Consider the following 14543-nt stretch of genomic DNA (forward strand, 5'->3'; position numbering starts at 1 on the left):
TTAAATCCATTCATATGTCCCTAACATTTCTTAAAAATTCAAAGCTAACGAGTAAATGACCATAACTAAATGGTGTATATCTAGTCGAAACCTCAACTAGGTGCATGGGGTCGTTTCAGGGGTTTTTACAATAACGCCAAATGCCTAAATCATTTTTTTAAGTATACATTAAGAAGTCTAAAACTAATGTGTGAATATAAATGGGATATGTACAAAATGCAAAACCACATAAGTATTTTGGTCCTAGTCTGATGAAAGAACTCTTTTGGTACGGCGTAGAAACATATCTCGGCCTGCGTCTCTCGTCAAACTAATCTTCCCTCCCCCCCCCCCCCCCCCCCCCGTCTTAGAGCAAAACACTTAAGTAGTTCAGTATATTCATCACCTGGCAATACTCTCCACTATTCAACAGTACGTGTTTCTTGGTTATATTTGCGATTACCGGGAGTGTTTATAAAAGCATGTACAGGTTTTCTCAGACCTTGGTGTACAGTTTTATATTCTTCTGACCCATTACTGATCAATTATGTTTTGTTTTATTTCTTCCCCTTGAGGTATCACATGTCATAATGTGGTGGAATGCGGCAATTGTTGCAGATATAATTTAATTGTTTCATATTGAAGCTATTGTTTTATTTTTGAATTGCATCGACTTCATTAGAAAAAGGTGTTTGGTCAGCAGTTTCTTATCTGGAAATACATATGAAATATAGTTATTTGACTAATTCGGATACAGTTGATCTGTTAAATGTCATTTTGAAATTCGTAGTATACACCTCATTGCTAACTTTACGCTATGTTTGTTAATCTTAATTAACTTTTAATTCCCTTCATTTTTGTGTATGATTGATGGGTGAAATATGGGTTATAGAGTATACAGCTTTGCCTTACTCCAGATATGCACCTTTCAAAAAACTGTTAGCTCCGCTTGGTCATTTTCACTTCCTGGACTTCAAAATTAAATTGTTAAAAAAGAACCGATATCTTTTTTACATATATATTTGGTAATTCATCCATTGCACTTTCAGAAGTTGGTATTGTCTAGATGGGCAAAATTCATTTTTCCAATTTTAATAGGTGCTAAAGATATAGTGCTTTAGACTAATTCAGGGTGATTTTTTAGCACAAGGGAACAGACATTTTAGTTAGCAGTGTGCTTAGATTATGAACAGTTTGCATAAGTACAATGTCCAAAGAAATGCGAGCCACGTTACATCAAAGTATTATAGAGGTATGCCAACATTCTCTCCAATGTGCAAATTTCAAATGCAAACAATTTCACTTTACATACGTCACTCTCTCAAAAGTACACAGTAACCGGTGCGCGCACTCTAAATGCTTGAAATCGGCAACATATATTTGGCACGTACGCTTCAGTGGCTAGAATAGTCACGTGATTATCATCTCGTGTCCATATCGTCATATTTCTTAATGATAGAAGACTTCATCTTCAGGGCAGGTTAAGAAAAATGATATGCAAATTAGAACTGGAAATCCTGTTATTTTCCGGTCAATACTCCATTCACAAAGTCATACAGAATATTCGTAATGATAATCAACTTTACGTAACTATGTTACCGTCTGATCGGATAAAGGGCGGATCCAAGAGTGGAGGCAGAGCCCACAGGCCTCCTCCCACACCCCTTGCCCACCGAAGTATTGAGCGTAAGCCAACCGAACTGTTTCCTATAGAAAATTTTGTCTCCATAGCTAGGAAGTTAACATTATGCCCTGGAAATGCGTGACATCCTGTAGCCTTCGTGGGTTCCGTCCCAAAACGACTTTCCTGGATCCGTCCGAGCGTCTGTTTGCAGTGCTTGCATCGACTATACTCTGATTACATTCACGCCTAATTTGATAACTCTGCTCATCAAAACGTACGGCTAATGTCAAGATTCAAACATTTATTTGCTATTTTTTACTAGTTCAAGAAATAACTAAACGGGTCTACGTTTAAAATGTATGCTGCTGCTGATGATAATGATGATTTATAAAATGATTACATGCCATATAAATTATATCGATATCAATCAACATGTGTCTGTAATTAGTATTAATTATTTCTATCTGTACATATGTCTGTTTCCTTGGTGTAAGTGTGTACGTTAAAATCGATCTTCGTTTTCTTATCCACCACCAGGATTTATTAAGGTCACATTGAATAGTGAATCAGAAGATGAGAGTAACACATTCTCAGAAACGTTTTGCTTGGTTTAAAATAGGGCAAATAATAATAATCCAAATAATTAACTTTCAGTGTGAAGGTAATGCAGTAAAAGTTTAAATGTGAAGATAATCCATCTGAACCATCTATAAGTTCAGACATGAGCCGAATTTAGTGCGTCTTAATAAAACATCTAGGAAATTTGAACATTTCCCCTTTGCTTCAAATTTCCATTCACTGAAACATCAACAAATGTCGATAACTGTTTCGCTCTTTTAAGTAAATTAATAATTTCGATATTGCTATAAAATCCAAATAGAAATCTGATATTTTTCTCATAAATTAATGTTGGGAAACAATTGTAACAATATGGTTTACAGTAAATACCATAAAGGAGGGACCACGCCACACACACACACACACACACACACACACACACACACATATATATATATATATATATATATATATATATATATATATATATATATATATATATAATATTAATCTTGTCGTTTTATATTTTTAAGTTATCTAATTTTTAAAGGGCTGAGAGCTATTATTATAATTATTATTATTATTATTATTATTATCCCATCTTCCTCTTTGATGACGATGTTCAATATGTTAATTGCATCACAATATTATTCATTATAATGGCCATTACCTTGGATGAAATGAAGTGTCAGTGGAAAATATTATTTACGATCAACGATTTCAGGAAACACTGATAATTGTCAACAATGTAACTATTACCTTATTCATTTACTTGAGATTAAGTTATGTAGAAACAAAAAAGAAAACAATTAAATAAACGAAAACGAGCTGTGTTTGATTCCATAGATACCCGCAGAGGTCTCGGGCTATTGAATCCTAACAATTTATCATTGCAGTAGATGATATACACCTTGTAATTGTATATATATATATATATATATATATATATATATATATATATATATATATATATATATATATATATATATATATATATATATATATATATTCGGTCCCAATATTGCATTAAAAAGGTGGTTACTTTCAAGAGATTAAAACAAGTGTTAGACGGTCTCAATTGAAGCAAAAAATGTAGTCATTCCGTAGAAGATATTAATTTAGAAAGTAGTCACTTAGATCATTTTACCGTTAATATCTTAATGACACATCTGCCGAGTAAAAGACAATTGTGATTTAAAAATGGATGTATTGTGTGTGTGTGTGTGTGTGTGTGTGTGTGTGTGTGTGTGTGTTGTTTATTTTAATTAAGCTTGCATATGTTTCAGCTTTTTGAAGAGTTGATAAAATGTATTAGTACCAGGGAGTCTGTGAGAATGGAAAGGAAAACCTTTGACAAACACAAACACTGAAATACAAATACATATGGATGAAGTATATTGTACATGAAGGTAAAATTAAGAAACATGTCGAATGAAGAATATGGATACGAATCAAAATAAAAGGACTCCAAAAGCTACTTATTAAAGGAAGGAGAGAAGGAAGTAACTAAAAATGTAATTCATTGTTATGTAGGAAATGATTACTTCCTTAAAGGAGACCAGAAACCAATGGAAATATAGAATAATAATGAAAGTACTATAGCAGAAAACCTTATTTTGAAGTATCGTCTGCGACCGTAATGCCAATATTTAAATATTGGCCTATCTTCTAGGAGCTGAATTTCCGTGACCTCGTATGCAAAATTTCCGCGCCTATTCGGTTACTTTCGGGATGTGACGTCATAGTAGCGACTCCAGCAGCCCAAGTGGGAGTTGCCAGAGTAAAAGACAATACCGTTTTGGGTTGCTTACGGGTGTAATAGAACATTAAGAAAAGCCTGTTGACATAAAAAAAAAAAATCTTTTCCGAAAGATAAAGGCATAATGAAAGAATGGGTACATTATTACAAACGAGTCGATTTCAAAGCAATACCATACAGCACTATGTGCTCGTTACATTTCTCAAAGGAATGTTACGAGAGGGATCATGAAAAAATAGCAGCTCAAAGATGTGCAAATGCTAGGCCTAGACTAAAAGTTGGCGCTGTCCAGACATACCTTTGGACATTTTAAATCCTGGGAAAAGTGTTAAATGTGTGAGTTACGAAAACAGGCAGAAGGACGAGTAAGTGACCACAAAATGCAACAATCAATCCACATCTTTTATCTAAAAACAGTAGTGCTAAAAGCAAATATGATAGCCCGACACCCTGGGCCCCTTCTGGTTTTAGTTCCGGCCCATCCTGTATTCAAAGTGAGGTGCCCGTCAGGCTTGTCGAAACAAAAATTGTTTGCCTGAGGAAACTCTGATTGCGCTGGTGAAATGAGTAAAATGTATTTGTATTTTCAAGATGTTGACATACATGCCTTAACACGGCACAATCTAAATCAAATCACCACTGTCCTAGGTGAAATTGAGATCTGATTTTAATCAAATGGAAACTTTGCTGAAAATAAAATTCTAAACCGGTCGTGTTTCGAGAAAACACAATTTTCAGTAATCTTATAAAAATTAAAAATTTACACAAAATGCATTGTATACATGTAGTATGCATAAACTGTAATCTGTAAAAACTGGAACTGATATAAAACTATTCCTTGGGCAGTTTAAAAAGCAGCGATTAAAAAAAAAAAAGAGGTCAAAGTTTCACATTAACTATCTGACAATAGAACGGGGGGGGGGGGACTATTGAACCCCCCCTCTCCCAATCTGCGACAGCCCATTTGACGTGCTTTTTCTCCCTGTGATAAGCCTTATTATTCCCCCATGACAAGCCCCTTTTGCATATTCTGGTCAGTTTTGGCTAAATTGCAAAATAGCTAAAGTTTTGATTTAAGTACGCAAACGATAAAGCCGGTGTGACTAATGAACATAATCCTTATCCTTGCATTGATTTTGTGAAAAGGACTGCCCTTCGGACGTACTTCAAAGAAATCATGTTCGACAGTGTGTGTATGCGTAAGCACCAGCAACTGATTACCAAATAAACGATGCCTATTTTGTTGTTACTTACGATGCCATGGACTTAATTTTAACAGTTCAAATCTGCAGTCACAAGTTACCGCACTTGTGGCAACTGTTTTTCCCACGTTTTATGCCCCACCTTATTTTCTTAAGTTTAAGTCTTAATGCGAGTAACTGTTTGCTGAATAAAATATTTATTCATAATTAGTTCTTTAGGGCCACATATACTGCATGGTATACTTTGTTTTATTCCTAGTAATTTAATCATGATAGTTAAACTTTTCATATACGGTAGAGGAATGTCAGGTGTTAACTGGCCGAGTTTCTTTGGCGGAAATGGAGATGCGATTTTATTTGCAGAAAAAATTTCAAAGTGATCATTCATTTAAGTTAATTGGTGACAATTTTATTCTTTTAATTTTTTTAATACTATAGTACTGTTGTAGTTGTTTAAAAACATCTGAAATTTACTTGCATAATGTTTAATCTTCACGTTCTATTTACTGAAGAAAAAAAAAGAAAAAAAACTGTTGCATGATATTAATTATTTCGTCCAGTGCCGGTTTAGACGTGTGTGCGTGTGATTTGAATTTTTAACGTAGCTTTAACAATTTTTCAGTCATATCACTATGATGTCTGCAGTGTGGCAGTTTAGACTGTGGATTGCATACGTTATATTTAAAAATGGTTTCGGGTTGGGTTTTTTTTTTTCTGACAAATGAAAATTGACAGACATAATGTAATAATCGGGACTTCGCTGCTCAAAATTGAGAGATATTACGAGATCGGGAGGTAGATGAGGAAATACCCCCAAAATCGGGAGCTTTTTCTCCCGGCTTGAGAGTTGACAGGTATGAACTGTCCGGGCTTGTGGAATTTCATTCAGGACTTTAGTTTATTTAAGTCACCAGCCCGGGGCCTGTGCCTAACAAATTTCTTTTAGCACTTACCAGCACAGTACATGAACTATTATATCAGATTGCAGATTCAACTTTTGAATGTGCAACCCAAATGTCTGCCTCGCTCGCCAATGGTTATGTTTCGAGGACTGGCTAGTATAGCGTCACGGTACCACGTGATCTGTCGTCTCATCAAAACTCGGAAAAAACTCGGCAATTTACGGAATCGTGGTATCTTTCACGCAATATAATCACTACCCGCTTGCGATATTTAATTTATAAGCATTGCAGTAGAATTAAAATCTGAAGAGAATTACATACGTAAAAGGAAAATTTTGATTTCTAGTCTCCTTTAAGGAAATCAACACAGAATAAAAGCAAAAGTGAAATCTATTGTCATGTGGAAAACGATTATTTTCTCACAGAAATCAACAATGAATAAAATTAAAAGTGCAGTACATTGCTTTTTGGAAAGCAACTATCGTCTAAAGCAAATGAATTCTAAATAAAATCAAACGCGGGATAAAGTGTAGTGGACAATAATAAATACATAGTTTGAACTATTGCATTGAAAAAGGTACAAATCAATACATTGACAATTTTTCTCCTCATTTTATCTTCCATTTTGCAGTAAATATTTTGTTAAGCCACATGAATAAGATGTGTTATTCTCACATTCTTTAAACAACTAAAACTCAGAACCTGTTTGTTTAAAATGTATACTATTATGGCCAATTAGTTTAAATGTAATGTGATATTTATTCTGAAAGTGTAATGAAAACACTCTAAGACCATTATAACAGTATGAACAAGTACATACATTCTCAGTGGTTAATATAATATTTTTATGCCAAACTTCCCAGCTAGAATACTGAAATTATGTACTTTCTGTTCAAATGCAAGTAGACTAGTTATAAGACAGTAAGAGAAATACAAGGATAAGAACTATCAACAACAGTATGGAAAACGTTTATTTATAAATAAAATAATACTTCATGAAATTTAGTTGCATCTGATTTATGATAAGAGAGGCTTTTCGAGTTCTTCAGGTAATTACCTTTCTCATCACTCCATCTACATAAGAATTCCGCATTAAAATCATTGGCGAAAGTACATTTCTTAAATTGCAGTAAAAACGTGGAAAATGAGACAGGTACATTAGAGGTAAACGTATTTCGCTAATTGCTTCGTAAACAATTTTCAATTGTTACGTGTACACAGAGGGAAATATATTCAATGTCTCAACAAATTTGGTATTTTAAATGAAATAATCTATGAATAACTGTTAACAAAAAATATGAAAAGAGAATTTAAAAAACATAAGTTATTTTACAGTGAAGAAAAAATATGGAAATCTATTCATCAGTTTTACATGACGAAAAGCTTGCATTGTAAGTCATACACTTTTTTTTATTGTCTCCATCAAACTTGTGTGATAGTTTCAGAGCTTATTTTGCATGTATCAATAACAATCTATAGTCCATTTTCCTGTGACATTATTTACGGTTCTTATATGCGATTGGTCAAGGATAATTCCAAAACTTGTAATAAATTAAAACAAAAGAGTTCCCTATTTGAGTCATATGAAAAAAGTCCTATAATTTTCTAGATTTTCTTATCATCTGATGTGGACACAGTTTGAAGACATTTTATAACATACATTGTGAAAAAGCATTTATGATCTCAATATAATTTGTCATCTGATTAACATGTATCCGAATAACATTTTTCGTTTAAATAACATTTGCCATGAATAATATTTGTCAAAGTTTAATATTATTTCAGATCTGAAGGACATATGTAAAATATCGTTTGCAATGAATATTATTTATTATCTGAATAGCATTTGTCATTCAAATAACCGCAGATTCAATGAACAAACTGATGTCTGAAAAGTTGAGCACAAAATAGCGTTACGATCCTATGGTCATAAAATAAGTAACAGAAAGAAGCAAAACGAAAACATGTTGTAATACTTAACAAATAAATTAGTTCTCTAAGTTTAAAGATGAAAATTTAAGTGGAAGTTGCAGTATAATGACTTAAATCCAAGACCTAAAACGTTCTACACACGTCAAGGCTAATCGAATGTTCCGAATGAGTTCCACGTCATCGAATCTGCTGCTGTGCGAACTGTCTTGATGTATTACAACGACATTGTTCAGAACTCCTTCGAATAAATTCACAATAATCCCAGAATAAATTTTTAGTTCAACGCGCGCGTTGCAATGCCAATGAGCAGTCCAAGCAAATGTTTGCTCTCAAATTATATTTAAATACAACATTAAATCACATCTGCAGACTGGTGTTAAAACAAGAACACACCAAGAAAGAATGAACTAATTGTTCAGCTCTACCTACTTATATACAGCCTTATATACCAAACACGTATATTGTTTCCTACTCTCTGAGTGGCATTTCATACTATCCCACGTCGTAAAAGAACACACCTGACCGACCCATCCAATGGGAAATAGGGGCCCCGAGTGGCCGAGTGGTCTAAAGCGCTATCCGTTACGGATCACTGCCATCTCACCTCTGTCTGCGCTGGTTCGAGTCTAGGATTCGGCCAATTTGGGTATGTGCGAAAGCCTGCCAGTAGCTTCTCGTGGGTCGGTGGTTCTTCCCGGGGTTTTCCCGGGTTCTTCCAACACCATTAATACTGGCCGCCATACATAGCCTATCGTGTGCTGACAAATGGCGTTAAACCCCACAACAACAACAACAACCAATGGGAAATAGGTTTATTCTTCTAAGAATCTACTTATAGGTTGAAATTAACGTGTAAACACCTATGTAAAACTCAATATCTATCAAATAGAATCTACACCCATGGACAAAAACGTAGCTACTTATTATCTATTTATAAAAGATGACTAAAATTGACAGTCCTAAATAAACATAGTACTCAATATCGATGCAGTTGTGTACCAAATGTTACATAAACTATACAAATGCATAACAATAAAGTTAGTTAAAGAAACCGATTATGTATTTTCAGAAAAGAAATTTGGCATGAAATGTGTGATGGAAAATATGTTCGATTTAATTAGGTCTGATATAGATACGAAGTTTCTATTTAATTATACAGTTATAAACTTATTGAGCTGATGAAACAAATTTATTCTTTCGACTCGAAAATGTAACCCACATAGATAACGACTTAAAATGATGAATATGTTGATGTATGTGCATGAGCCCGGGGCAATTGGACCGATTGTAAAGGACTGATTTTCAGCACAATTCGGTTAAATCTGCAGCGTGCTACCCATCTACCTGATATCTTCATTACCAGCAGTAAAATGTCCATTCAGAGACTAAATATTTTGTTTACGGATTAGGGATATCTGCATAGTCATAATCGGATTCTCCGTGTCTTGTATTCACATGTGCTTCAGTTGAATTTTCATTCGTGCTATTGTTTCTTGCATCATCGTAGAAGGACAAAGCTTCCTGTTATAAAAATAAATATTGTATTAAATTGTCTGGAATGTACCATTTTGAGCAAACATAAAAAGTGTAGGGACAAATCTGAGCTCCAAAATTAAATAGCACAGATAAAATGAAGTAAATAATCGTTTTGATTTTTTTCATACTTTGAGAACTGATCACAGTGATTAGATGTAAGATTCAATGGCCATGTATCCCATATTCATTTAGTAATGGGGCGTGTATTTTTAACATTATTGTGCATGGAATTGTACTTTTTAATATAATATGCTGCGATATTTAAATTGTATTGCAAGTTGTAATGAATCGACATTGTGCTCTTTTTTATTACTCGTAACTGTAGGAGAACATCAAATGTAGATTCTAACTAAATTAGTCCGACAACTCCAAGGAGAGAGAGAGAGAGAGAGAGAGAGAGAGAGTAGTAGTAGTAGTAGTACAAAAAAACAACCTCGTCTATAGTACTGTACAGATTTTCCTGGGGCTCGTGCTCGAAGCTTTCATGTCGAAGGTTGTGGAAGCTTTCAGACTTTGTGTCAGTATGATGTTCATCGCCATTAGTTTTCTTGTCTTTTCTAACCTTTGCATACAGAACGTCTAGTTTTACGTCATCTTGCTGATTTCCTTCACAGTTGGAAAAGCGTTTTCCCTTTATCACATTATGATCTTGTGTTTCATTCATATGACTCCTACCCATTATATTTGAAGGAGAGTGTAATAATTGCAAAGATAAGCCACCCCTTAATGGGTGAAACGTGTCTTGCGTTGAGTCCAAAAGGTTATGCAAACTATTAGATTTCCTCTTGAGATTTGGATACATTACTCTGTAAGGTCTTCTGCTTGTTGTTTCCTGCGTGTATGGAACAGGTAAGGGTCTATTCTGTATCCTGGAAATCCCTTGTGACACTGGTTGATTCATTATCCGGGACGCTATTTGCAATATGTATGAGCGAGAAAGTGATTAGTATTGAATTCAGCTAATACATGGTATATTAGTATTAAACATGAGTCAAGAAATTACAATTTTGCAAACTTTCTGGCAATTTATGCCAAACCATGAATGGGCATGTCATTGTTATTGCTGTAACGGAAACTGTAGTGAAAAATGTAAATAATCGAGAAAAATAGTGAACACCTTGCTGATATAAATATATCCAAGCTTTTCGTACTTTCCGTCCCAAAACCAATAATAAAGGGGCATAACTCTTATAAAAAATAGCAAGAGCACTTTGAATGGTCAACATGCGTATCTCTTGATGACCATAATATGTAATAAGCTTCATAAGAATTCACTAGAAACAGCATGAGTAGTTATATTCTCAAACTTCCGCCGTACATTGCATCCAGCAAGAAGCAGAAAAGGGCAAAAAGTCATAAACGGCAATTGGAACACAACGACGTGACTGCAGGTGCATCTTTAAATTATGGTCATTATATTATGTGGCAGTTTCGCCGTGATCTTTAAAATGTAAAATAAAAAATAAAAAAATAGACACCTCCAAACCCCAAACAAAACAATTCCCCAAATAAAAACAAAACAAAACAAAACAATAAAGAAGAAAACCAAACAAGAACCTGAAAGACAAGTTGCTTTTACAATATTTTGCTTTGCACCGTATACAGCTTTAGAGCAAAAAGGGCAATAACTCTAACAATCTCGATCGGCACTTCTTCAGATGACAGCCATAACATTTACAAACTTTCATGGCGATGCATGAAACAAATGCGAGTCTAGTCATGTTCGATCAATTTTGTTATATATTGGATTCAGGTGCAAGTTGAAAAGGACACGTCTTACACAAATTAATGGATTAAAGTGATTTTTCCATTTGCGCATGCTTTGGGAATGACCAAAACATTGACCAAGTTTCATGGCAAACCATGAAAAACTAGGGGACTTGTGGCTCTGACAAACTCGTGTCATGTATCTTACAAGACAGAGAGGGCAACTCCTGCAAGAGAAATTGCTGCAGCAACGTAATTTGTTGGTATGTGCATCTTCGAGTGATGACCATACATTTAACAAAGTTTTATTTCAATCCATTGAAAACACCAAAAAACGTTGCACCATTAAGATTGTGTGCCAGACGGAGGAATTAAAGGTTAGTGTATGGGGAGGCAAAGTTTAATATCACTGATGACACTATGGAGCCCTGTGGGAATTTAACATTAAATTTTGGGGTTCTACTAGGATCTATAGGAATTTAGAACTACAGATCTCACAATGGGGGCATATGGACATTACACATCAGGTTCAGGCAACTCTAAACTCCAGTAGGGACTTAACATTACTGATGTAACTGTAGGGATCCTGTGCCATTACGGATACAAATGGGAACTTGACATTAGCTACAAAAAGGCAGCTAAACGTTCTATGAAAGCAAAACACACATTGCTACAGGAAATCATTATTAGAGACATACATTTAGGTATAGATGGAGAAAACGGATGATCGTAGTACAGTGGGAAGCAAATACACGCATTGTTACAGATAAAAATATTGTTACAAGCTATACCTTTGCCGTAATGTTTATTTGTGGAATGACTCAAAGGTATTGTTGTGTGTGTGTGAGAGAGAGAGAGAGAGAGAGAGAGAGAGAGAGAGAGAGATCAAATTAAGAGAGAGGGAGAGAATGATCCCAAGGCGCCATATACATACATATATATATAAGTGTTAGTTTCTTTCAACGACTATCTTTTTTTTGTAAAGAATGTGCTACCCTTCAAAACATGTTACCTCTTTCTTTGCATCTGTCCACGTATATTTCGTATTTCTCTCAACAAGTATTAAAATATTGCGTGAAAAATCTAATATCTTTGTTATCTGCTTGTCTGACTGAGTAATTAACGAAAGCCACACTGTGAAATATATGAATTCTATTCAACAGTAGTCAGTGAATCCTTTATAACATATGGTATAGGTACAAAATAATACCTGATCAGCCTTTCTAAACTTTGTTCCTATATTAACGCTACATCCTGCGTAATAATGTTTCGTAAAGAGATAGGTACCGATCGGTGCCGACTTTGATGTAACATACTGGGTGACCCCACTACATCGTACCATATTGGCACATAATTTGTAGAGCACAGATAGTTGTCAGCGTGTCTAAAATACATTTGATGGATGTTGCAATATCTGCCATTTTTATCAAAGAAAATTTCTACCTAAATTGTATTAACGTTTGCCTTAATTTGCAAAAGAAGTATAGAATTTTGCCGAATTATATAACAAATACAGTCGGGCATGAAAAAATATTTATACTTGTCATTGATTCATGAAAATTTATCGTGGTATACAGACCCGACATACGATGGTTATACAGTTCAGTGCAATTAGTGTCTTTTCTTAATTATGTGTGTTTCTTAGACAGGATCAGCAGATCAAATGTATCACTTCTGAATTGGGTTGTAATTGTATTTGTTTCTTAGGACGAGAATTGGTCACCATAACATGCCACACCCCTTTGCGCCTTGTACATTAATTTGCGAGAGCGAGTATTTAATTGTAAATATGTGTGTCTGATCATCACATATATTATCCCTTACACATTGATTTATATGAGTTTTGGTGTTTGTCTTAAGATGTTTGTGTAATGTTATCATGTTCAATCCTCCAACCCATTACTCCTTTGTTGATAGGCGTGGGTACTTGTCTATAAGAGCAATTGTATCATATCCCGTACCTATTACACACACATACACACACACACACACACACACACACACACACATATATATATATATATATATATATATATATATATATATATATATATATATATATATATATATATATATATATATATATATCTGTGCGTGTGTGTGTTTGCAAGTATGAATGTTTGTCATCCTTTTTTACTCATGCCCTCTCAAGGAATAGTAGCTTCAAAGTATGAGGTGCTATATTATTATGATGTGTGATTTTTATTTTGCTATTAATGTTTGCTATTTCAAATACCACACAGATTTTTTGTCCCTACTTTTTACCATACTGGTCATCGACCAAAGAGGTTATGGAATTGTTCGTCGTCTGTACGTTCGTGCCTTAGTACAAGATTGTTATCACTACTCATCCTAAGCTACTTAGATGATTGCCTGGAGACTTTACATGCATATTCAACCTATGTTCTAGTTGGTCCTAAATGAAAACGGTGCAGTTCGGACATCTATAATGGCCGGAGCAGAGGCGATAATAGTGTTATTGCTACTTTTCTTTATTGAATGGTTTTACCGGTATCGGTTTTTCACTAAAAGACCTCTTATGATTACTAGTTGTTTCTAAATAAAGATGATGTCGATCTGACACACAGTATAAAAACATTCTTAATACGAATAAACAAGAAGAGGTCATACTGTCGTAGGGTTTTCATGGGAAGACTTCTTATAATGTCCAGTTAGCCTTAAATGCAGATGGTGCTGATCTGATATCCATTATGGCCGATGCTGCAGCCGTCTCGAAAATCTTGGTATTACAACTCTTGAATGGAAAGTCAAATCTTAAAAATATTTTTATGTATACTTCTATCAAATAGATAGTTATATTAAAACAGGGTTTCACTAATATATTTCGTATGATGCCTAGTTGGTGAAAATGGTTTCAGTCATGTCATACATATAACATGTCTGCCACGACTGTTTTAAACAGTATTATTAGTCAGAAATCTCCCTGAACGGATATAATTATTCTGGTGGTTTTCTCGAAAACGATTTCTAATGATATCTGTCTTGTCCTAGACGTAGATGGTTCCAAGCTGACAGCAGCTAATTTGACAATCATGTTATGGCTGAATAGCATCAAGACTCGACAGTTAAAAAGAGGAAATTATCCTATCTTTACTTACTTTAAATTATGTTGAGGGACTCCGGTTTAAGTAGCATTGTAGTATTAAATTTTGTTCAGAATAATTGTAGGTCTTCTGACCATACATTCAATATAACAGCATAAACGTAATACAGAATTCATACATACATACATAAATAAAAGGTATTTGTCATTACGTAAAACTTGCCAGTACATTTAATTTGCATTTTAAACTAATCACCTATAGTTTCGTTTTGAAAAGACA

At 34.4% G+C, this 14543-nt stretch overlaps 2 protein-coding genes across 3 annotated transcripts in view; both read right to left on the reverse strand.

The window, feature by feature from the left end:
• Positions 1-14543, reverse strand: part of LOC149793553 (uncharacterized) — a 278258-nt gene that overhangs the window by 160589 nt on the left and 103126 nt on the right. The gene's annotated exons all lie outside the window — the stretch shown is intronic.
• The window catches only part of LOC149793557 (uncharacterized), a 36419-nt gene continuing 28854 nt past the window's right edge, over positions 6979-14543 (reverse strand). For both annotated transcript variants that reach the window (XM_089966421.1, XM_089966420.1), the window contains 2 exons: positions 9926-10404; positions 6979-9477 (listed from right to left, as the gene is read on the reverse strand). In XM_089966421.1, coding sequence (XP_089822547.1) covers positions 9355-9477; positions 9926-10404 — 602 coding nt within the window. In that variant the 3' untranslated portion in view covers positions 6979-9354. The remainder of the gene's footprint in view (positions 9478-9925; positions 10405-14543) is intronic.

This window comes from Sinohyriopsis cumingii, chromosome 8 (genome assembly GCF_028554795.1).
Source record: "Sinohyriopsis cumingii isolate HCF-2022 chromosome 8, ASM2855479v2, whole genome shotgun sequence".
In the NCBI taxonomy this organism is placed as follows: Eukaryota; Metazoa; Mollusca; class Bivalvia; order Unionida; family Unionidae; genus Sinohyriopsis; species Sinohyriopsis cumingii.